The sequence below is a fragment of the Hyaena hyaena genome, unplaced genomic scaffold (genome assembly GCF_003009895.1).
Source record: "Hyaena hyaena isolate Hyena2069 unplaced genomic scaffold, ASM300989v1 scaffold_80, whole genome shotgun sequence".
NCBI classification, from domain to species: domain Eukaryota; kingdom Metazoa; phylum Chordata; class Mammalia; order Carnivora; family Hyaenidae; genus Hyaena; species Hyaena hyaena.
The window spans coordinates 415,665-439,521 of NW_024080712.1; the positions used below are offsets into that span (position 1 = coordinate 415,665).

Sequence of the window (23,857 nt, forward strand, 5' to 3'; positions counted from 1 at the left end):
ATTCCGACCTGTCAGTGTGCAGGCCCTGTGCTCAGAGTCGATGTGTAAGTGGTGACTGGTGGGCAGCAGGATGAGGCTTGCCACCTATTTGACCATTACAGTGACTTCCCATCACGTGATGAGTGACGGGGCTAATTTCCTACTTGCCTGCCGGTCTGTTTTGACCTTGACATCTGCTGTTTAGATAATGAAATAATGGTCATAAGGCTGACATACTGGCCATAAATTATTAAATGACTTGTGTATTCACTAGGAAGACTCCATGATGCTAATTGGTTGACTCTTTCAGAAAAAACTATCCATTTGCAAGAGGAGCTCAGAGCTATTAATTCAAAAAAAGAAGAACTCAGTCAGTCTGTAAATCGCATCAAAGAGCTTGAGGTAAGTCTGAAGTCTTGTGTTTTGAAATTGACCTTAGACCGTATCTGCGACTTGCGCTCTGGTCTGACTCGATTTACCCTGCATTACCTTCTGGATGTGTTGGGACTTGTTACCGTGTGACTAACGGGGACAGCTGCGCTTGCGTTCGCTTGGTAGTTCTTCCTTTCCATCTCGGTCTCCTGGGGAAGCACAGGAAGAGGAGGTGTGTTGGGGCCCAGATTCCTGCCTGAGTCATGTGTCTCTCCCTTCCTGCCTGTGTGCCTCTGGGCAAGCTCTGTGACCCCACACTCATCCGTAGACCCTGGGACGTTGCCGCTGTGCCATGGCTGTGGAGGGAGTTTGGTGAGCTGAGGCCTGTGCGTAGCACGCGGCTTGTACACACTAGCTTCTCCCTCAGCCTCTTCCTTCCCATCGAGGGCAGGTAAAAATTCCTCTCATGGTGTCAGGATCTCACAGCCTAAAACAAGATGAGACGCACTTTGCACATGCCACTGTCACTTGACTTGTATTAATTTGTTCGCGGGGCGCCTGGGTGGCTCAGTCGGTTGAGCGTCCAACTTTGTGTCAGGTCATGATCTCATGGTTCATGTGTTCGAGCCCCACATCGGGCTCTGTGCGGACAGCTTGGAACCTGGAGCCTCCTTCCGATTCTGTGTGTCCTTTTCTCTCTCAAAATAAAATAAACGTTAAAAAAAGAAACTTGCGTGCTATCTGAAGGATAGAGCTGGAACGTTAGGTACTAAAATTTTATGCACAGAACATATTTTTGTAGCATATTTTTGTAGCATTTTATGCACGGAACATGTTTTGTAAGGACTGACTTAGAGAACTCTGTAGGCTTCTGTAACCACACTTGAGCTATATTTGTACTAAGAAGAGGAAAGCGCCCCACAGCGCGTTAGTGAGATCTCCCCCTTTTATATTTAAGAAATGCTGCAATCTGGGGTCGCTTTTTTGGGCCTTTAGTTGCGTCTGGAAAATGGGGCTCCTCAGAAGCACCAGCTCGGTAGGGGCGGCCTGTGCACAGGTGCAGCCGGATGCGCTCCCTCCTGCCCCAGCACTCGGGCCAAGGGTGACTTCTGTTGTTGTGGTTCAGGTCTCCTTGCAGAGAAACAGACTTGGGTCAGAGGACCGTCATTAAATCGTGGCGCCCAGCCTCAGGCCACCTGGCGGCCTTTACCTAGGGCTGTAAAGTCCCCGCGCGCACACCGGTGTTTCTGTTCCATTTCCAGCTTGAGTTAGAGTCGGTCAGAGCCCAGTCTTTGGCAATAACCAAGCAAAACCGCCTGCTGAACGAAAAGGTGAAAGAGATGAGTGACTATTCACTACTGAAAGAAGGGAAACTGGAGCTTCAGGCGCAAAATAAGTTACTTAAGCAACACCTGGACGAGATCAGAAACCAGAACTTGCGTCTCCTAAGCCGTAAGTCTTTTTGTTTTATTTCCTGATTGGCCTGGCTTTGTGATGGATGCTGGCTCAGTATTCAGGAACTGCTTGTTCTGTAAGGGAGGCTTCAATTGGGAAGATTTGATAAAATTATGATTCTTGGGTTGAAGGTACTTTCTTTTCACTTGCTACCGTGAAATCGTGTCACCGAGAAGAGGAAGTTTTAAACTGTATAAATGTGCCTCTCTGGCCAGTCCTTGGCTCCCCTTCCCTCACTGCGGGGCGGGTTTGGCCAGTGGGGACACACTTCAGGGAGTGTGTGGAGGGAGGGAAGAGTGAGGTCCGGGAGGCTGTGATCCTTCCCCAGCTCCTCTCAACGCGGTAGCCGGGCCCGGGCCTCTCAGCACTCTGCGTGCTGACGCTCCCCACGTGTGGGAGTCGCTCCCTGCCTGTGCCTCCAGGCCCGGGCCCGAGGAACGGTGACAGCAGGGCGCCGGTGCTAGCCTGGGGAACTGCACCATCCGTTGTGGCTACCCGATGTGAGTTTCTTTATAAAGGGTCTTCTGATGACCCAAATTGGGGACACCATCTGCTTTCTACTTGGACACCCTGAGTGCTGCCAACACATGCACAGGTCGAATTGCACCTCAGGACGGTTGTTGGCAGGGTCAGACACGGGTTTGTCCTGTGCCTTCTGTGCAGGGCGGTGGCCTTTCACGTTAATTTCCGGATTTGAAAGAATTTTTACTGGGAGTAGAAGCCTGGAGAGTCATAAACCGTACGATCACGTCTATTAGATTTTTTTGTTCTGAAGCGCCTGGGTGGCTCAGTCGGTTAAGCGACTCTTGATTTCAGCTCAGGTCACGATCTTGTAGTTCGTGAGTTCGAGCCCCACATCAGGCTCTGTGGTGACAGTGCGGAGCCTGTTTGGCATTCTCAGTTTCTCCCTCCCATGCATGTGCATGCGTGCTCTCGCTGTCTCGTGCTCTCAAAATAAGTAAAATAAACTTTAAAAATTTTTTAAAAAGTAATCCTTCGGTTCTGAAGTTAGTCAAGATTGCCCTTAGTCCACTTAATACATTTAATATTAATTGTGTAAAAGAAAGGGGAAAACAACGTAAAGCGTCTTGAGCCACTCTCATTAGGTGAACTGAGAAAATGTAACGTTGATGACGAGCAGGCTCCCCCCCCCCACTGTCACAGACCTGTCTCAGCCATCTCCAGAGCTGGCGGCTTTTCAGAAAGAACTAAAGAAAGCAGAAAACGTTATCGCGTTCGAGCACAAGGAGTTCGAGGCGCACAAGCAGGCCCTGCAGAAGCAGCTGCAAAGCGAGGTGAGTGTTGCCCTGCACTGCCCGCACCCCCTGGGCGGCAGGGCAGGTGGCTCCGTGGGCCTGGAGAGACTGGGTGTTCGCCACGGCGGCATCAATCCAACAGGACGGCGTCAGAAACGGGCCCCCGGTGTGCTCATTCCTCCCCCGTGTTCCTTCTCCTCTGAGAAGGCTCTCGAGCGATCGTGTGGCCTTAGATCCTGATAGTAATAAAACCGAGAGGAAAGTCACCTCCCCTGAACACAAAAGGTCCGAGTCCTGGCCGTGCCCACCGGTCACAGTAGCTCTTGATTCTCCCCCCTGTGACTCAACAATGACGACTCTCTCTTTCTGATGCCTGCCTCCTGCCAGTTGTGCGAGACCAGAGACAGAGGAGCTGGAGAACGTGTTAGTGGGTTCTGTCGTTGTTGCGTGGGCGCCCCGGGGGTGGTGGGTGTCAGGCTGCTGGGAGTTGGCAGAACCGACCAAGAAAATGAGCCGGTGAGAGAATTGTTGCTTTTGAAGTAAGCCGTGTGATTTTTCTTTTTTTTTGGACATAAATTTTTAATACCTTTGGGTAGTAAATACCAAAGAGTGCAATGACTGGGTCATATGGTGACAGGATGTTAGGCTTTGTAAGGAAGTGCCAAAGTGTTTTCCAATGTGGCTGCACTGCTTTACACCCACACCAGCAAGGAAGGAGAGGGTTCCTGTTGCTCCACAAGCTCAACATTTGGTGGTGTGTTATGAATGTTAGTTGTTCTAATAGGTGCGCACTGGTATCTCGTTTTAATTTGCAATTCTCTAAGGATAAATTAGGAGCATCTTTTCCTGTATGCACCTGCTTTCTGAATTGTGCATTTGATGAGGTATCTTTCCAGATCTTCTCCCTTTCCTCCCCAGTTTTTATTTATTTTATTTATTTTACAAATAGTTTATTGTCAAATTAGTTTCCACATAACACTCAGTGCTCATCCCCACAAGTGCCCTCCTCCATGCCCATCCCCCCCCCCCCACATCCATCAGTCCTCAGTTTTTGTCAGCATTCAAGAGACTCTCATGGTTTGCCTCTCTCCCTTTCCCCCACCATTTCTGCCCTTCTTCTCCCCCTTGTTCTTCCGTCAAGTTCCTCCTAATCCTCCTGTACGTGCAAACATATGATATTTGTCCTTCTCTGCCTGACTTATTTCGCTCAGCATAACACCCTCAAGGTCCATCCATGTTGCTACGCATGGCCAGATTTCATTGTTTCTCATTGCCATGTAGTATTCCATGGTATAGATAAACCACATCTTCTTGATCCATTCATCTGTTGATGGACACTTATGCTCTTTCCATGTTTTAGCTATTCCGTGTGATTTGTTTTTCATTGATTTATTTTCTTCCTCTGAATCTTTGCAGATTGAACATTCTGCACAGCTGAAGGCCCAGATACTTGACTACGACGACTCAGTAAAGAGGTTAACTATACAGGTTGCTGACTTGAAATTGCAGCTGAAACAAACCCAGACAGGTTAGACACATTCTGAACCTGTGTGTGTGTGTGTGTGTGTGTGAGAGAGAGAGAGAGAGAGAGAGAGAGAGACTGCAAGAGAGCAGTTTCTGATGGTTATGAAAACGTCATGATGACTATTGAGTGAAGTTGAAGTTCTCATAGTAGGAAAAGCTATAGAAATAGGTGTCCCCTTAGAAAGGAAAACTCCTGTCTTGGGCATCTGGGGGGCTCAGTTGGTTTAGTGTTTGACTTCAGCTCGGCTCATGGTCTTGCGGTTCTTGGGTTTGAGCCTCACATCGGGCTCTGTGCTGACAGCTAGCTCAGAGCCTGGACCCTGCTTCAGCTTCTGTGTCTCCCTCTCTCTCTGCCCCTCCCCAACTTGTGCTCGCTCGCTCTCTCAAAAATCGATAAACTTTAAAAAATTTTTTAAAAAAGTAAAACTGTTTTAGGAATACCAACGAGGCCATCAGCTCAGGTGACCTGCTCTCATGGATGCCCCACAGCTTGGGGACAGCCTCCTGCCCCGAGTAGGAAAGGAGTGGTAGTGACACAGGAGTCCCCACATTCACCCTGAACCGAGGCTGTCCTTTTTGTTCCCCTGATACTAAGACCAGCTGATGCTTCAGTGGGTTGACATGTTCCCTGGCAGTGAGCGTGTGCGACAAGCAGGGGGCCAAGCAAACAGCACTGCTGCTAGCGGGATCGGAAAACGGTCTCGGTTTTCGGCTCCCAGTTTTGAACTTGTCCTTTGACCTTGGGCACAGTCCTTCAAACTTCCCTGGGCCTCAGTTGCCGCCTCCATAACAGGGCCTATAATACCTGCCGTATCTCGTGACTGGAGGGGACAGTGCCTGGGACACCGCACGCTGCAGGAATGGTGACTGCCTTCGTCGTGTTCCTCGGTGTCACTGCCACACTGCTGTGTGCCCCTTCCTACCTCCTGATGCCTCCTAACAAGGGCACCGCAGCTTACCTTCCTTCTTGAGCTACTTTGCAGCACCAAGCCGGTTTCTCCGTGTTGGCGGCTGACGTGGGTTCTCGGTTCCTGGTTCTGAACCTTCCTCAGTTCTGCCTGCGCTCTGTCCTTTCTGGCCCTTGTCCCTTCTCCGCACCCTGGTTCCCTGTGGGCGCACTTCTGCCCTCCTCGGTCCTCAGCTTCTCTCGGGAGTTCTGTCAGCCGAACACCCCAGCGGGACTTCCTGTGACTTCCTATCCCGGAAAATAGTTGAAGAAGGCGGAACCTTTTGAACATGGGCACCGCCCGTGGCCAGCCCCTGCCATACAGGGGGCAGCGTCCCCGGCTGGCAGCATGGTGCTGGGAAATATGGGTGGCGCCAGGCCATGCTCCCCGCGTGCGCCAGACTGTAAGTGTACGCCCCCCCCCCCCCCGCCGTCCCCTCCTATCATCACCCCCGCCACCACCATAGTAGGACGGGAGCAGTGCATGAGCGCCGCCTGCAGCCCTGTACTGACTGTGGCTCCTCGTTCCCTGATGGGAAACTCGGGCTGTGCGCCAGGGCTTCTGGGTTTCGCCGCTACCCTGGAGGTTCTGGGTGGCGTCCCGCAGCGACGCTCCTTCGCGATTTTGTGATCGGATGTCAGAATTTCCACGCCAGGTGGAATAAAGATTGTAGATGGGTCGATGTCCGCGCACGCCAAGTTCCACAACCAGATGAATGGAGGCCTGGTTGGGCTTTGCCGGCCTATAAATGAAGAGTGCGCTTTCTGTTTTCAGAGCTTTTTAGATTTCAGGGTTGTGCATCACGGACTGTGAGACAACCCGGGTTAGGAAAGAAAGCCCGTGAAGCCGCAGCGGTACAGGCAGGCTCTCCCTAAACGTTAGCTGGGACTGCACCTTCAGAAACCGTTGAACGTGCACGTTTGCCCTTCGGGTTTTCATCTGTGCGAAGTACTGCTCTCGGTCTCCTCTAACTCTTTCGTCCACCTTTTCCCGCCCTTTCTCACACGGTCGTTTTGTAATCCGCAGCTCTCGAGAACGAGGTGTACCGCAACCCAAAGCATTCTCTGCTCGATCGTTCCATCAGCGGATTAATGGGTGGCAACGTGGCGGTGCCTCGCGATGGTGACTGCAGCGGGGATTCTTTGAAAACCGCTTTTGGACAGGAAAGGCTGACGGTGGGCACGGTGGTGTCAAGGATCGCAAGTTACCTAAACCCGAGCGCCGAGAGTAGTTCCCCCGATTCTGACCTTGAGTTTGTAGCCAACACCAAGGCCAGGGTGAACGAGCTAGAGCAAGAGGCCAAACGTTTGGAGAAAGCTTTCCAAAGCTACCATCTAAGAGTTACTCCACACCTCCCGGGAAGCCGTTCAGCAGCCAAGAGCCCGCCGCCCCTGCCCCCCCTGCACTCGACAGGAACGCTCCAGAACGCCTCTTCCAGTTGCCCCGGAAGACGTGCTTCTGCGGAGGACGTGGCTGTCGCTGAGCAGCCCGCGGCGGGCGCGCCCGAGGAGGACGGGAGCAGCGGTGCGCGCGCGCGGCCACGCAGGGGCGCTCCCTCCCGGCGCCTCTCCTCCACTCCCCTGCCCAAGGCGAAGAAGAGCCTCCTTCGTAAAATGTGTCTGGAAGGTGAGCTGCTGCCAAGAGGGTTGCAGGATGCTCCACGAGCGGAAGCTTCTGGTCCTCAGAGGGCCTCCGAACGGAGCTGGAGCGCGGCCCGGGATGGCAGGGAGGGCAGGACCGCGCCTGGCGGATCCCGCGCTCCGGCAGCCTGTCCTCTCGCTCACGCTGCCTTTCCTGGCCAACGGTGGCGTCTCCCTCACGTGGCGGGGGTGCCCAGGGAGGGTGTGGGGTAGTGTCCCATTCTAGCATTGTCCTCGGCACGCCGACCCGAGCAGAGAGCGACAGTGGCTTTCCCTTTACCTTTGGGGAGTCACCTACGTTTTGTTATCGCTACTGCAGTTACGTGCAAGCACCGTTAGGTGTGTGCATCGTTTACGTGTCCTGCCTAACTGTTCACAGGGATAATGGAGTTCGTTTTCAAGGTGATGGAACGTTTTAGAAACCGTGTTGCTGGCTTCTCCTTGCAGTTTGTCACAGTCAAGCCTTCTGCCCCTTACTCAGGTGTGGACATACCCCATGCTGCGGGCTGCAGCCCCGGTCCTGACAGAACGTCCCGGCCATCACCGCCCGGGTCCAGGCACGGCCCTTCCGTCCACACGCCACCCAGCCCTCCAGAGCAGGCCAGGTAACCCCCGCCTTCGCTCGCCCGCGCCGCGTCCAGGAAGCCGCACGCGGTCTCAGCTGGACTTGTTGGGGGCTTGGGGATAGAAAGACCACGTGGCGGTATAGAATTTGTAGTCTGGTTGGAAGGTGATGTATGATCTTTGAGAATCCTCTAAATTACCTGCATGGAGAAAATCTTCCCTTTTCGCAAATAAGTAATTACTACTGGTTTGCTAAGCTTGGTATATAGAGAAAACACTACAGTATCAATAAACATCTTCATAGTTCCAAGAGTAGACTGGGTTTATAAAAAGAAAACAAATGTACAAAATCTGCAAAAACAAATTCAGTTTAAATTTAAAACAATTTGGGGACTCCTTGGTGGCTCAGTCGGTTAAGCGTCCCACTTTGGCTCAGGTCATGATCTTGAAGTTCGTGAGTTCAAGCCCCACATTGGGCTCCATGTGGACAGCTTGAAGCCTGGAGCCTGCTTTGGATTCCGTGTCTCCCTCTAACTCCGCCCCTCCCCCACTCATGCTCTGTGTCTCTCTCTCTCTCTAAACTAAATATTAAAATAAAAAATTTTCACACATCGTTACAAAGTCATTTGAAAATATGTTGGCATTTAAAATATAAACAACGTTGATTTTTTTTTTTTGGGCCTGAGTATAGTTGACACGCGATGTTTGACTAGTTTCAGGTGTACAGCATAGTGATTTGACTGTACGTGATGCTGTGCTCCCCACAAGTGTCACTGCCATCTGTCACCATGCAGCACCACGACACTCCCACTGCCCCTATTCCTTGTGCCACACCTCTCATTCCCGTGGCTTACTCGTTTCCTAAGTGGAAACCTGTACCTCCCACCCACTTTCACTGATTTTGCCCACCCCTCCTCTCCCTCTCAAGACCGTCAGCTGGTGGTCTGTATTTACAGGTCTCATTCCGTTTCTTTATTCATTTGTTTTTTAGATTCCACATATAAGTGAAATCATAGGGTATTTGTCCTTCTCAGTCTGACTTCTTTCACTTAGCATAGTACTCTCTAGGTTCATGCAAGTTGTTGGCAGCAGCAAAAATCTCATCGATTATTAGGGCTGAATACTATCCCGTTACGTATATGCGTGTGTATACACACCTAGGCACCACGTTTTCTTTATCCCTGTGTCAGTCACTAGATATTTGGGTTGCTTCTGTATCTTGGCTATTGTAAATAATGCCGGTATAAATACAGGGGCGCGTATGTCTTTTCAAAATAGTATTTTCGTCTTCTTTGTGTAAATACCCAACGGTGGAATTGCTGGAGGATATGCTGATTTGATTTTTAGTTTTTTGAGGAAGCTGCATACTGCTTTCCACGGTGGCTGCACCAGTTTGCTTTCCTGCCAACGGCGCTGGAGGGTTCCTTTCTCCACGTCCTCACCCACACTTGCTACTTCTTGTCTATGTGATTCTAGCCACTGACGTGTGGCACATGATATCTCCTTGTAGTTTTGATTTGCGTTTTGCTGATGATGAGTGATGTTGGTCGTCTTTTCATGGGCCTGTTGGCCATCTGGATGCCGCCTTTGGGAGCTGTCTCTTCAGGTACTCTGGCCATTTCAGTCAGATTATTTGGATTACTGGTGTTGAGTTGTCTAAGGTCTTGACATATTTTGGTTTTTTCTTTTTTGCAAGAGCAGGGGAGGGGCAGAGGAAGAGGGAGAGGGACTCTTAAGCAGGGTCCATGCCCAGTGCAGAGCCTTCAAAGGACTTTGTCTCATGACTGTGAGATCATGACCTGAGCCAAAAGCAACAGTCTGACCCTTAACGGACTGAGCCATGCAGGCTCCCCTACGTATTTTGGATATTGTTATCGGATACATCATTTCCAGATCTTGTCTCCTGTTCAGTAGGTTGCCTTTTTGTTTGCCGATGGTTTCTTTTAGCTGTGCAGAAGCTTTTTATTTTGGTGTAGTCCTAATAGTTTATTTTTTATTTTGTTTCTTTTGCCTCAGGAGACCTATCTAGAAAAATATTGCTAAGGCTGATGTCATAGAAATTACCATCTGTGCTCTCTTCTAGGATTTCTGTGGGTTCAGCTCTCCTGTTTAGGTTTTTAACCCCTTTTGAGTGTATTTCTGTGTTTGGTGTAAGAAAATGGTCCAGTTTCATTGTCGGACACGTAGCTATCCCGTTTGCCCCGCACCATTTTTTGAAGAGACTGTCTTTTCTGCATTGTACTCTAGCCACCTATGTCGTAGATTATTCTGCCATATTAGTGTTTCTTTCTAGACTCTCTGTTGTGTTTCGTGGATGTATGTGTCTATTTTTGATGTATGGTTTTGATTACTACAGCTTTCTAGCATATCTTGAAATCTGATATTAGGATACCTCCATCTTTGCTTTTTTTTTCAAAATTGCTTTGGCTCTTTGGGGTCTTTTGGGGCTCCATACAAATTTTAGTATTATTTTAGTTCTGTTAAAAATACTGTTGGAGGGCACCTGGGTGGCTCAGAGGGTTGAGCATCCAACTTTGGCTCAGGTCATGATCTCAGAGTTTATGGGTTGGAGCCCTATGTCGGGCTCTGCACACAGCTCAGAGCCTGGAGCCTGCTTTGGAGTGTGTGTGTGAGCGCGCACCTCTCTCTCTCAAAAGTAAATATTAAAAAATTAAAATTTTGATAGGGATTGCATTCAATCTGTAGACTCCTTTGCGTAGCTGGGGCATTTCAACAATATTACTTCTAACAATCCATGAGCATGGACTGGCTTTCTACTTGTGTCCTCTTAGATTTCTTTTACCAGTGCTTTGTAGTTTGCTGAGTACAGGTCTTTCAGCTCCTTGGTTAAACTTATTTCTTTTTTTTTTTTTTTTTAATTTTTTTTTAATGTTTTTATTTATTTCTAGGAGAGAGAGAGAGAGAGAGAGAGACAGCATGAGCAGGGGAGGGTCAGAGAGAGAGGGAGTCACAGACTGAAACAGGCTCCAGGCTCTGAGCTGGCAGTCAGCACAGAGCCCGACGCGGGGCCCGAACCCACGAACCGCGAGATCATGACCTAAGCGAAAGTCGGACGCTTAACCGACTAAGCCACCCAGGCGCCCCTGGTTAAACTTATTTCTAAGCATTTTATTATTTTTGGTGCCATTGTAAGTGGAATTATTAATCTTTTCTGCTACTTCATTAATAGTATGAATAAATGCAACTGATTTCTGGATATTTTTCTATCCTGCAAGTTCACTGAATCAATTTATTCTAACAGTTTTTTGGTGGAGTCTTCAGTGTTTTCTATGTACAGGATCATATAATCTGCGGAGAGTGACCATTGACTTCTTCTTTTCTAATGTGGATGCCTTTGTTTTTGAGAGAGCGAGCGAGCACAAGTGGGGGAGAGACAGAGACAGGGAGACAGAGAAGCCAAAGCAGGCTCCAGGCTCTGAGCTGTTGGCACAGAGCCTGACACGGGGCTCCAACTCACAAACCATGAGCTCATGACCTGAGCCAAAGTCGGACACTTAACTGACTGAGCCACCCAGGTGCCCCATGGGTGCCTTTTTTTCTTACCTGATTGCTGTTCTAGGACTTCCAGTACTGTGTTGAATCATGGTGGGAAGAGTGGACAACCTTGTCTTGTTCCTGATCTTAGGAAGTTCCTATTTGTATATAATCAAAACAAAATCTACGTTGGTAGTGGGTCCTGGGATACACTGGCTAAAGCAGGAGTGGGTGGGTGTGTTTAGGGTACAGTGGTAGGTGCTCAGTCTGGGATTCGGGTCTCATGTGGGACCCCTGTTGGTGCCTGGTCCCCGTGACAGGAGATTCTGACTCCTGAGTTCTGGGCTCCAGCCTGGGCCTCTGAGTGTGGATCCCATTTTACTGTACAGCACCGAAAACTGCTGTACGATTGTGAAAACACAGGTTTTGCATGCCCCCCGCATGTGCCTATTATGATCCTAAAGCATGTAGTAGTTTTTTATATACCTCTTCATTGTAATAAAAGGCAAGAAGAAAGACAAGACAGGTGTGCTGAGTGAGGGCCCGTCAGTGCACGGGAGGGTAGCATCTTCAGCCGGCACGTGCGGGGGGGCGTGCACAATTTGTGTTTTTCAAAAACGCTTTCTGGTTCTTGAAATAAACTCTGCCCAGGAACAGCATGGTAATGGTGGTAGCACCTGCTTCACAGCGTGAGGGGGGTTCTGAAGAGTGACCGTTAATGGCTCCGAGGGACGCCTGGTGCACGGAGGGTGCCCGCTGCAGCGTGTAGCCCTTGTTCTCCGTGAGCCCAAGAAAAACGGCTTTTCTGCAATAGTTTCTTGAGTCCCAAAGAGTTTTTGTCCTGCTGTGCTCTTGGGTTTTACGTTCCTTCAACGTTACATCCTTGAATTTTATTCTTCCAATCCAGTCTTCATCAAAGTCAGATGGAACTTGAGGACAAAAGAGAATTTTCAGATCCGGACAAGCTACCTTTTAAGGACAATGAGGAATTTGGACCATCTTTTGAATGTAAGTTCAAATAAGAGTCCTGGTTTTTAGTTCGGAATGTAGAAGGCTTAGTTTTGGTGAAACCTGTCCATTATCATGAAAAGTGAAGCACTTACAGATTAAGACATTTTGATTTTGTGATAAAACCACAAATACAGATGTGTTGTCTCATTTTTAAATCGCGAAGATTTTCAAGGGGGTGTTCAGAGTTACATTCATTAAATATTTATGGATAGCTCACAATTTTACAGTTGGAGCTAAGCCTCTGCCTGAATCCTTAATTCAGTTTACCATGCTTGGGATTGCCTCAGATTTAAAGTAAATGATTTTTTAAAATTTAATTCCCCTTTTATGAAACATGAACACGCTAAGTTACTTTTGGTTTGACTTCCACTGATTCCAGACTGCCTCAGATCTGGAAAGCCCATTTTTTAATTAAAGAATGGAGGTAAATACTACAAGCTTCAGAGTCTAGTAATGGTGTCCCGGCCATGGCCCCGCTCAGAGAGTCTTTGTATTTGTGTATAAGCCGTCATCCTGTTTCATGAACTTCACCACTACGTGCGGAAGTAGGTTTGGAACGTTTAAATGGGAAGCTTGGCAAAGTTAGCAGCATCCCCGTGATTCCCTTTGTTAGGCTTGTTAAGTCCTTGACTTCAAGTAGAATTCAGACGATTATCAGCAAGCCAGGTGAGTTCTTGGACTCGGTCCATTTTCCTGTTGGGCGACACATTGATTTTCTGAGGGATGTAATTCTCGAAACCCTAAGAACCCTTGGAGATGGGAACACACGGCAGGCGGCCGTGGTGCAGACCGTAGAGCCGCCCGGCTTCTCCCCCGCCGCGCTGCACCCCCTCCCGTCGCCGTGGTGCCCGAGGACCCGGGGGACGCTTGTTCGCTCCTCTTGTAGATGCAGGGAGCACGCCGAGGCAGCGCGAAGTGGACAGCCTCCACCCCGCTGGCGACATGCCTCACACGGGTGCCGCCGCCGCCGCGTCTGCCAGACCTGTCTCCTGTCGCCACCCGAGTAAGTTTTGCTCTCTTTGAATTAACAAAATACATTAACGAATGACTAAGGGTTAATGTTATTTCATTTTCTATTCATTTGCTGCTGCTTCTGTATAAAGTAGGACGAGAAAACCCTTTCTAGGGCGCCTGGGGGTCTCCATCAGTTGAGCGTCGTTTTCTCCTCGGGCCGCAGGTTTCAGCCTCCGAGTTGGAGGGAAGCGCCCCACGCAGAGCCACCTGTAGGTCCGCTCCAGCCTGGGGGGGCCGCGTCCCTGACCCTTGCGCCGCCTCTTGAAAGCGGTCTGTTGGTTTGAGGCGCAGTTGGCAATGCGAGGAATCACTGAAAGGAGCCAGAGGCCGGGGAGAGGGCGGTTTTTGCTGATTGCAGAGGAAGTCCTTTCTGGAAAGCGCTCATTCAGTGAGACTCGGTCAAGAGCCTCTTTCTGTGCCGGGCGCTCCTGGCAGCCGGGCACCCGCAGTGAACCGACGCGGGGCCCCCGCTTCACGCGGCTTCCAGCGGCAGACTGGGACCGTCGGCCCGCCAGCGCTCACGGCCTCCGACGGGCGAGATGTGACCAGGACGGTGGCGCCCTGGAGCGGCCCTGGTGGGCAGAGACCTCCGCCACCTAGGGGATAAAAATCCTGCAGTAGGGTAGGATAAGGGACACCAACTGAGTGCTCTACGTTACAGTAGCTTCTTAAATACTATAAATGGTGGGGTTACGTTTTGATCGTTGAGAAACTCTCACATTTGTTTCACCTCTTCATCTGGGTGCGGAGGGAAGTGAAAAAGCCCAGAACTTGCTACCTTTCTGCCAGTGGAAACACTGCTGTTCTTTGCTCTTCCGTCCGAAGAGGTTCCACAGTGCCACTCAGCAGCCACCGCGTACACCTCGCGGCGAACGGGGGGCCCTTCCCCTGTCGTCTGTTGAAACCCGCACCCAAACAGCGTCCTTTCCCGCAGGCCGCTGCGCCGCGTGAGCGCGTGACCCATGTCCGGGTGACCTGCTTCCGGCGCAGGCAGGAGTGCAGCGTCCTGGCACGTGGCCGGCGGCCGCCTCTGGCGTTGGACTTGGTGGCCACGGTTGAGCGGAGGCCGTGCCACTGCTCTCCTGTGGGCGAAGCTGACTCCGTGCTAGTGACGGGCCGGAAGAGCCGCGGTCGGCCTGTGCTTGCGTCTGTGTGGCAGCATTGCGGCCACAGCCGAGGCTCCGGGCCAGAGCTGGGGGACAGAGGTCAGCATAGTCCTCCGTGGAACCGAGATCGAGTTAAACGTGTGAGGCGTGGGGACCTGGGTTGCCAGCTTAGGGAACAAATGATTGAAACGCGGTCCTTGGCCAGAAGGGACTGAATTAGGGAGACAGATGTGAATGGCCTTAGACAAGGCAGGTACGAGGTACTGTGTGAAGTGGCCGGTTGTCACTGTAGGAATAAGGAGCTCACGCAGGAGGTGGCATTTAAGTGAGGGCTGGCATAGTGGGGGGAAGGGAGCACGTCGGGTAGAGGAGCGCCGGCAAGCACGGCGTGGAGCAGGGAGGACGGTGCTGTCCTCGGGTACCCGCGTGTGTGATGGCTTCAACCGTGAACACTCTGCTGATGCAGGAAGTTGGGCAGGAAGGAGAAAGGCAGATTGCCGCCTAGCCCACCACGGGTTTGGATTCCACCAGGGTGTACACACGCCTCCCGGAGGTGACTGGTGCTCCCGCAGGTGCGGGTGGGCAGCCTGAAGGCAGAGACACACGGTCGTGGAGACCCTTGGCCAGGCGATTCGGGCCGCCCAGGGGAACGGTGATGAGGAAGGCGCGGGAGGAAGAGGAGCAAAGTGTAAGCCCCGGTGGGGCGGCCGAGTGGCCATGGTGTGGAGGGAGCATGAGGCGAGGGGCCAGAGTGAGGAGTTGAGCTGTGAAGCCACGGCTGGGGGATCTCCTGTGCTGATGGCAGGGAGCCCGGGGGAAAGATGGGCGTGAGCAAACACGGGGAGAGGCCAGGACCGGAGAAGGGGGGTGGGAAAGCTCGGGGATCAGCCTGGAGGAGGGGAGCAGCGGCAGCTACCTGGCTAGACCCGGGGAGGGGGGAGTCCCAGGGGGTGCTGCCGGGGGCAGGAGAGACCGCAGCACCTTCCCGGGAGCAAGGGGAGGACTTGGGAAAGGGCTGGGTCAGGGCGCCTGGGTGGCTCAGGTAAGTATTACTCTTGGTTTCTGCTCAGGTTGTGATCATATTTGAGGGTTTGAGCCCACATGGGGCTCTGCACTAACAGCGTGGAGCCTGCCTGGGATTCTCTCTGTCCCCCTCTCTCTCTGCCCCTTCCCCTCTCATGCACACGTGCATGTTCGCTCTCTCGCTCTCTTGCTCTCTCGCAAGTATGCTTTAAAAAAAAAAAAAACTTCAGTGTGTAAAAAGAAAAAGGGGAGGGTGGCTGTGTAATAAATAGGGACTAACGGTTAAGTGTGAATCCTAAAGATGGGGGGAGGCTCCACACCAAAGGCAGAGGTGGAAATGTAGGGCTTGACTGGGGAAGCAGGGAGGAGGTGGGCAGAGAGGGGGAGAGGTTGTGATTGGGGGGGTTGCGTGGGAGGCAGCTACAGTCATTGTGGTAAGGGTGACTTACCTGCATCTCAGCAAAGTAAGATGGGGGCGCAGTGCCGGGAGTGGGTTTGGGGGCTCAAAGATGGAGCAGGCCGAGAGTCGTAGGACCCCGCAAGCTCTTCCTGGTGGTGGGAGCCGGTCCCGCACTCCGTGGAGAAAGCGGACGCTGCAGACTACTCGCTCTTTTTTTTTTTTTCCTGGTCCCATTAGGTGTAGATCAGAAACAAATGGGAGAACAGACGGAAGAAGAAAAAATGTGGGAACAGCACATGACAGAACAAAAGCAGAGAGAAGAAATAAGGCAGAACGAACTGCAAGAAGCTTTAGAAAGGGAACGAAGGGAACTAGAGAAACTGGATCAAGAGCGGGTAATGATCAGTACAACCGAGTTCTCTACACCGGTGTTTGCACGGAGCGCTTCGGGACTACCTTGCTCTCCGGGAGGGGGTCCTTGGTGTGTCCCGGGCCTGGGGGTGGCAGGTGACTTTGTTTGGTTTTGGTTTTCTACCGTACAGCCTCATTAGAGTGTTACTGGCTGTGTTGTCCACTCCGTGCTTTTCGTCTCTGGAACCTACTTCTAACTGGAAGTTTGTACCTCTTAGTCCCCCCCACCCCCCCCCCCCCCCCCCCCCCCCCCCCCCCCCCCCCCCCCCCCCCCCCCCCCCCCCCCCCCCCCCCCGCTTCACCCATCCCCCACCCGCCTCTGGCAGCCACCAGTTTGTTTTCTGTATTTCTGGGTGTTCTCGGTTTTCCGATTCCACATAAAAGTGAAATCGTGGTATTTGTCTTTCTCGGATTTATTTCACTTAGCATCATACCCTCTAGGTCCATCCGTGTTGTCACAAATGGCAAGATCTCGGCCTTTCTGTGACTGATACTCGTCGTATGTATGTACTGCGTCTCCTTTATCCACTCAGCCCCGGATGGACAGTGGGGTTGCGTCCGTATCTTGGCCAATGTAAATAAAGTTGCTGTAAATGTAGGGGTGCACGTATCTTAAGAAATTAATGTTTTTGTCTTTTTTTTTTTTTGTTTTTTGTTTTGGTATAAATACCCAGTAATGGAATTACTGGATCATGTGGTAATGCTGTTTTTAATTTTCTGAGGAGCCTTCATTCTGTTCTCCCGAGTAGCTGCACCAGTGACTCCTTTTTCTCCACATCCTCGCCCAGTGGGTTGTTGCTTTCCTTTTTGATTTTGGCCATTCTGATGAATGTGATGTCCTGTGTCGTTGCTTTGATTTGCATTTTCTTGATGATGAGTGATGATGACTATCTTTTCACGTGCCTGCTGGCCATCTGGATGTATTTGGAAAAATGTTTATTCAGGTCCTCTGCCCATTTTCAATAGGATTGTTTGTTTCTTTTGGTGTTGTGTAAGTTCTTTATATATTTTAGATATTAACCTTTCATTGGATATATCACTTAAAAATACGTTCTCTCATTCAGTAGGGTTTTTTCATTTTGTCGATGGTTTGCTGTGCAGAAGCTTTTGTGTTGATGTAGTCCCAATAGTTTATTTTGGCTTTTGTTTCCCTTGCCTCAGGAGACCTATCTAGAAAAATGTTGCTAAGGCCAATGTCAGAGAGTACACCTGTGCTCTCTTGAGGGAGTTGTGTGCTTTCAGCTCTCATATTTCTATCTTGAATCCATTTTGAGCTTATTCCTAAGAAAGGGGTCTGGTTTCCCCAGCACCGTTTATTGAAGAGACTGTCTTCTCCCTTCAGTCTACTCTTGTCTCCTCTGTCGTAGATGACTTGACCGTATTAGTGTGGGTTTATTTCTGGGATTTCTGTTCTGTTCCATTCGTCCGTGTGTGTCTGTCTGTGCCAGTGCCTTACCGTTCTGATTACTACAGCTTCATAGTGTATCTTGAAATCTGGGATTGTGATACCTCCAGCTTCGTTCTTTTTCAGGATTGCTTTGGTTATTTGGGGTCTTGCATGATTCCGTACAAAGGTTGGTATTAGTAAGTTTAGTCTTACTGAAAGCCTGCTGTAGGCATCCCAATCTCCTTTTTCTTGAAAAGACTGAGGAAGGTTGTATATGACACAGACCCTCAGGAGTTACACAGCAAAGGGGAGCTTTTGCAAGCTCATGTGCATACATTCTCATCTGGTCCTGGAAACCAGCTGTCAAGGAGGTGGGCTTTACTTTGCTATAGATATTCCTTTTTTGTTCACTTTCTAACGTATATTTATGAGAGGGAGGGAAGGAGAGGGGATGTGCCCATGAGCATCTAGGCACCCTTAGATCTTCCCTTTTTAAGTGGGGTTTATTTATTTATTTTTTTCTCCAGAGAAGACTGAGTCTCTCCCCCCCACCACAGAACATAGTTTGCTTGCTTATTTATTTTTGTTTGTTTTTAATATAATTTATTATCAAATTGGCTAACACACTGTGTAAAGTGTGCTCTTGGTTTTTGGGGTAGATTCCTATGGTTCATTGCTTCCATATGACACCCAGTGCTCATCCCAACAAGTGCCCTCCTCAGTGTGCATCACCCATTTTCCCCTCTCTCGCCTATGCCCCATCAGCCCCCAGTTTGTTTGCTGTATTTAAGAGTCTTCCATAGTTTGCCTCCCTCTTTGTGTTTGTAACTAATTTTTTTCCCCTTCCCTTCCCCGATGGTCTTCTATTAAGTTCTCAGGATCCACATATAAGTGAAAACACATGGTATCCGTCTCTGACAGACTTACTTCACTTAGCATAATACCTTCCAGTTCAATCCACATTGCTGCAAATGGCCAGATTTCATCGTATCTCATTGCCAAGGAGTATTCCATTGTATATATAAACCACATTTTCTCGATCCATTTATCAGTTGATGGACATTTGGGATCTTACCATAATTTGGCTATTATTAAAAGCGCTGCTGTGAACATTGGGGTCCATGTGCCCCTATGCATCAGCACTCCTGTGTCCCTTGGGTAAATTCCTAGCGGTGCTATTGCTGGGTCATAGGGGAGTTCTATTGTTAATTTGTTGAGGAAACTCCACACTTTTCCAGAGGGCCTGCACCAGTTTGCATTCCCACCAACAGTGCAAGAGGGTGCCTGTTTTCTCCACATCCTCGCCAGCATCTGTAGTTTCTTGAAGTGTTCATTTCAGCTACTCTGACCGGCGTGAGGTGTTATCTCAGTGTGGTTTTGATTTGTATTTCCTTGATAGTGACGTTGAGCATCATTTCGTGTGTCTGTTAGCCATCTGAATGTCTTCTTTAGAAAAGTGTCTATTCATGTCTTCTGCCCATTTCTTCACTGGATTATTTGTTTTTCAGGTGTTGAGATTGGTAAGTTCTTGATAGGTTGTGGATACTAACCCTTTATCTGATACGTCATTTGCAAATAAGTTTTCCCTTTCTGTCAGTTGCCTTTTGGTTTTGTTGATTGTTTCCCTTTGCCGTGCAGAACCTTTTTATCTTGATGAGGTCCCAGTAGTTCATTTTTGCTTTTAATTCCCTTGTCTTTGGAGACCTGTCAAGCAAGAAGTTGCTACAGCTAAGGTCAAAGAGGTTGTTGCCTGCTTTCTCATCTAGAGTTTTGATGGTGTCCTGTCTCACATTTAGGTCTTTGATCCATTTTGAGTTTAATTTTGTGCATGGTTTAAGAAAGTGGTCCGTTTCATTCTTCTGCATGTTGCTGTCCAGTTCTCCCAGCACCATTTGCTAAAGAGACTGGATATTCTTTCCTGCTTTGTCAGAGATTAGTTGGCTGTGCATTTGTGGGTCCAATTCTGGGTTCTCTGTTCCATTGGTTTGTGTGTCTGTTTTTGTGCCAATACCATACTGTCTTGATGATTACAGTTTTGTGGTAGAGGCTAAAATCTGGGATTGTGATGCCTCCCGCTTTGGTTTTCCTCTTCAATATTACTTGGCTATTCAGGGTCTTTTGTAGTTCCATACAAGTTTTAGGATTGTTCTAGCTTTGAGAAGAATGCTGGTGCAATTTTGATTGGATTGCCTTGAATGTGTAGATTGCTTTGGGTAGTATTGATGTTTTAACAATATTTATTCCAGTCCATGAGCATGGAATGTTTTTCCATTTCTTGTGTTTTCTTCAATTTCCTTCATAAGTTTTTTATAGGTTTTAGCATACAGACCTTGTACATCTTTGGTTAGGTTTATTCCCAGGTATTTTATGGTTCTTGGTGCAATTGTAAGTGGAATCGATTTCTTGATTTCTCTTTGTTTCATTAGTGGTGTATAGATATGAAACTGATTTCTGTACATTGATTTTGTGCCCTGGGACTTTGCTGAAATCAAATATCAGCTCTAGCAGTCTTTTGGTGGAGTCTTCCAAGTTGTCCCTGTAGAGTATCAGGTCATCTGTGAAAAGTGAAAGTTTGGCTTCTTCTTTGCCAATTCTGATGCCTTTGATTTCCTTTTGTTGTCTGATGGCTGATGCTAGGACTTCCAGCACTATGTTACACAACAGTGGTGAGAGTGGACATCCCTGTCTTGTTCCTGATCTCAGGGGGAAAGCTCTCAGCTTTTCCTCATTGAGGATGATGTTAGCTGAGGGCTTCTTATAAATGGCTTTTATGATGGTTAAGTAAGTTCCTTCTATCCCGACTTTCTCCGGGGTCTTTGCTAAGAAGGGATGTTGTATTCTGTCAAATGCTTTTTTTTGCATCTATTGACAGGATCTTATGGTTTTTCTCCTTTCTTTTGTTGATGTGATGTATCACATTGATTGATTTATGAATATTGAACCAGTCTCGCCGCCCAGGAATGAATCCCATGATCATGATGAATAATTCTTTTATATACTGTTGAAGTCGATTTGCTAGTATCTTGTTGAGAATTTTTGCATCCATGTTGATCAGGGATATTGGCATGTAATTCTTTTTTGTAGGATCTCTGGTTTGGGAGTAAAAGTACTGCTGGCTTCATAGAATGAGTTTGGAAGCTTTCCTTCCATTTCTATTTTTGTAACACCTTGTGAAGGATAAGGTATTAATTCTGCTTCAAATGGGAAACCATCTAGCCAGGACTCTTTGTTTGTTGGCAGATTTTTAATAACTGATTCAATTTCTTCACTAGTTAGGGGTCTGTTCAAATTTTCTGTTTCTTCTCATTTAAGTTTTGGTAGTGTGTGGGTGTTTAGGAATTTGTCCATTTCTTCCAGGTTGTCCAGTTTGTTGGCATACGTTTTTTCATAGTATTTTCTGATAATTGCTTGTATTTCTGAGGGATTGGTTGTGATAACACCCATTTTCATTCATGATTATGTCTATTTGGGTCCTCTCTCTTCTTTTTGAAAAGTCTGGATGGTTTTCTGTCCCTTATGTGTTTTTAAAAGCTTGTTACGTGCCCTGCACCTGTGAGGACTACTATATTAAAGAGGGGTCATACACTGCCCAGGGCTTGAGCCCCTCTGTTCAAACCGTCCTCACTGCCCCACCCTCGTCCTTCCTCTGGGTCTCTTCTGCCCTTCTTTGTCCTGATTTTGGTCCCAGGTGCATGGATTCATACACCTGCTGAGTCCTACCAAAATTAATCTTCCGTAGGGATGTTCCTGGACTCCTGGTTAATTTGGCCTAAAGCATAGAAGACTTGAGGCGAAGTACTCGCTTGCTTCATTGAGATGGCTTGCTTGTCCCCCTCTGATAGCAGTGACTTCAATTTTTCTTTTTTTTTAATGTTTTATTTATTTCTGAGAGAGAGAGAGAGAGAGAGAGAGAGACAGTGTGAGCAGGGGAGGGTCAGAGAGAGGGAGGCACAGAATCTGAAACAGGCTCCAGGCTCTGAGCTGGCTGTCAGCACAGAGCTTGATGCGGGGCTCGAACCCACGAACTGTGAGATCATGACCTGAGCTGAAGTCAGACGCTTAAACCGACTGAGCCACCCAGGTGCCCCAACTTCAATTTTTCTTTGGCATGCAGGTTGTTCTTAAAGTATCAGGATTATATTAGTATGCATTTTTAAGCACTTCAAAGTTGTTTGATGTATTTGTGTGTTTCCTGTGTTGGTGCCTGTGGATTCCCCAGAGGATGATTGAAGAATCTTTGAAGAATGAAATGGAAAAAGAATTAGAAATGAGTGTTGAAGAAGTAAAAGACCAGTATGCTTGTGGTGAAAACCCTTTAGAGAAGTACATGAAAATTCTTCAGCAAAATCAAGACCAGGAGTCTGCAGATAAGGTGCCAATGCTGTGGGCCAGCTGTCTGGGGGGCGCGGGGGTGGGGGGGGAGGCTTGCCGGGGGATGGTTGGGTTTGTTTGAAGGCCTTAGGACGAGAATCTGCCTTCTCATTGGAGACAAAAAGGTAGAAGCATAGAAAATGCAAAGGTCAAATAGAGCCTTGAATCTCTTGGCCAAATTTCATCACTTTGGGTAGAGATGGAAGAGATTTCAGTGTGTCAAATTTGATTAAAGTTGGCATGTCTCTCGTTACTTTAAGGACAAGAAAGAGAAAGTGGAAGGTCTGTCCACGAACAGTGACTGCATTAGTGCTCTCTGAGGCATTAATACTTAAGTCTCACACACTGTGGCTGTTGAGAATGGGTACCACACGGTTCATTTCGTGTACCTACTAAACTTCATGCTTAGAAGTCCCCTCTTTTTTAGATTCTTGAATTCCATCTATATCTCAGAGATAGTTCTTAGAGAAATCCATGTATTGAATAAAATTGATGTATCTGTAATTCCAGAATTCTTTTTCCCCTTTTGTATCAGAGCTCAAGGAAGGTTGGCGGAGAAAGCTCACAAGCGGACACACTACCACCTAGTGACAAAGACGAAAGGTACGGCCTCCCACAGCGTGGTGTGTCCTGCGCAGCCCGTTGTGTGGCGGGTTGTGTCAGCCGAGGGAATGTTCACACATGTGAGTCTGCCTGTAAGAAATCAGTGAAACAAAAATAGGGACTTGAAAAAAAAATCTATTGCATTTTTTAATTTGCATAATTGCTTCTGATACAAATTCTAAGCAAGGGCATGTAGCCCACGGGGAAAGAATGAGAACGTTAGGAAGATCCCTGAATACATTTGACAAGGATTTAATAAAAAATGTTGTCTTTTTCCTTAATTTAGTTTCACGGGCTTTTCTCACGAAGAACCGGATGACTTCTGGTGACCATGTTTGCCGCTCAGCGCCTTACCATGTAATGGAATTCGAGGCCTGTGTATTCGCTGTAATAAGACCAACTTCTCAATAAAAATTTTATGTGCAGCCTCATGTGATCATGTTTTTCGTAATTTTACTTGGGTTATAAACCAAGGATTGTGTAAGCCAGCAACACCTCTTTAGGCTTTGTAGGACCCTGGAATGAGCGGGGGTGGGGGGGAGGGTTGGTTGGTTTTCACCTCCCCATTTTTGTCTTCGGTTATATTTATGGGACAACTTATTGATCAAGTTCCAGATCTACGGTTTGGAAGTCTCCTCTGGTCCTTTCCTCTCCGGAGCTGGGCCACCCCCTGCCAAACGGGAGGCCTTCCCCAACACTCTTCTTCTGACCCGGCGCTGAAAATAAAGACACTGGTCTTTCCATCCCAGGCTCTAGAAAGAGTTACAGTATCCCCTCTGGTCTTTGCTTTTCACATCTTCTTCTTGAGAACAAACACGACCCCTTCTTAGATGGTGCTAAAAAGAGGAGGTGACCGTTGCCGAGCACTTTCTGTGGACCAGGTACAATTTTAAACCTTGGTGTGTATACACTCACTCAATTCTTCTATCACCCATATGAAAGGTGTACTAGGACTCTCCACGTTTTAGAGATGACGAAACACGAGGCACAGAGTTTGTGACTTGACCAGGGTCTCCCAGCCATCACATTGCAGAGCGGTGGCGTGGGCCCCGGTGGGAGACCAGCACTGCCTCTACGCGAGGCTGTTGGGGAGCTGTTCCCATGGAGGACACCCCATGGCTTAGAGCGGCTCACCCAGTAGGTACCCCGCTCCACAGTGACTGTTAGGCACTGCACGTTGAACAAATAAGATAGCTGCACGCCGATGCAGCACCCCGGAAACTCCCACAAGGGGAGGAGGAAAGTCCTGTGCTGCTGTTCCCCTTTCTTCATCTTTGCACACCCGCACCTCACAGTCGA

The 23,857-nt window shown here is 48.7% G+C and overlaps 1 protein-coding gene across 5 annotated transcripts in view; it reads left to right on the forward strand.

Moving 5' to 3' along the window:
- The window catches only part of OFD1 (OFD1 centriole and centriolar satellite protein), a 47,546-nt gene extending 24,557 nt beyond the window's left edge, over positions 1-22,989 (forward strand). For 3 of the 5 annotated variants that reach the window (XM_039233886.1, XM_039233884.1, XM_039233885.1), the window contains 12 exons: positions 290-381; positions 1,614-1,803; positions 2,971-3,101; positions 4,479-4,590; positions 6,560-7,159; positions 7,655-7,778; positions 12,140-12,240; positions 13,130-13,246; positions 16,015-16,181; positions 21,804-21,956; positions 22,491-22,638; positions 22,845-22,989. In XM_039233886.1, the coding sequence (XP_039089817.1) occupies positions 290-381; positions 1,614-1,803; positions 2,971-3,101; positions 4,479-4,590; positions 6,560-7,159; positions 7,655-7,778; positions 12,140-12,240; positions 13,130-13,246; positions 16,015-16,181; positions 21,804-21,956; positions 22,491-22,638; positions 22,845-22,969 (2,060 nt within the window). In that variant the 3' untranslated portion in view covers positions 22,970-22,989. Of the gene's footprint in view, positions 1-289; positions 382-1,613; positions 1,804-2,970; positions 3,102-4,478; positions 4,591-6,559; positions 7,160-7,654; positions 7,779-12,139; positions 12,241-13,129; positions 13,247-16,014; positions 16,182-21,803; positions 21,957-22,490; positions 22,639-22,844 lie in introns of those variants that run through there. The other 2 variants (XM_039233887.1, XM_039233888.1) reach the window with 2 other exon arrangements.
- The last annotated feature ends 868 nt before the right edge of the window (positions 22,990-23,857 follow it).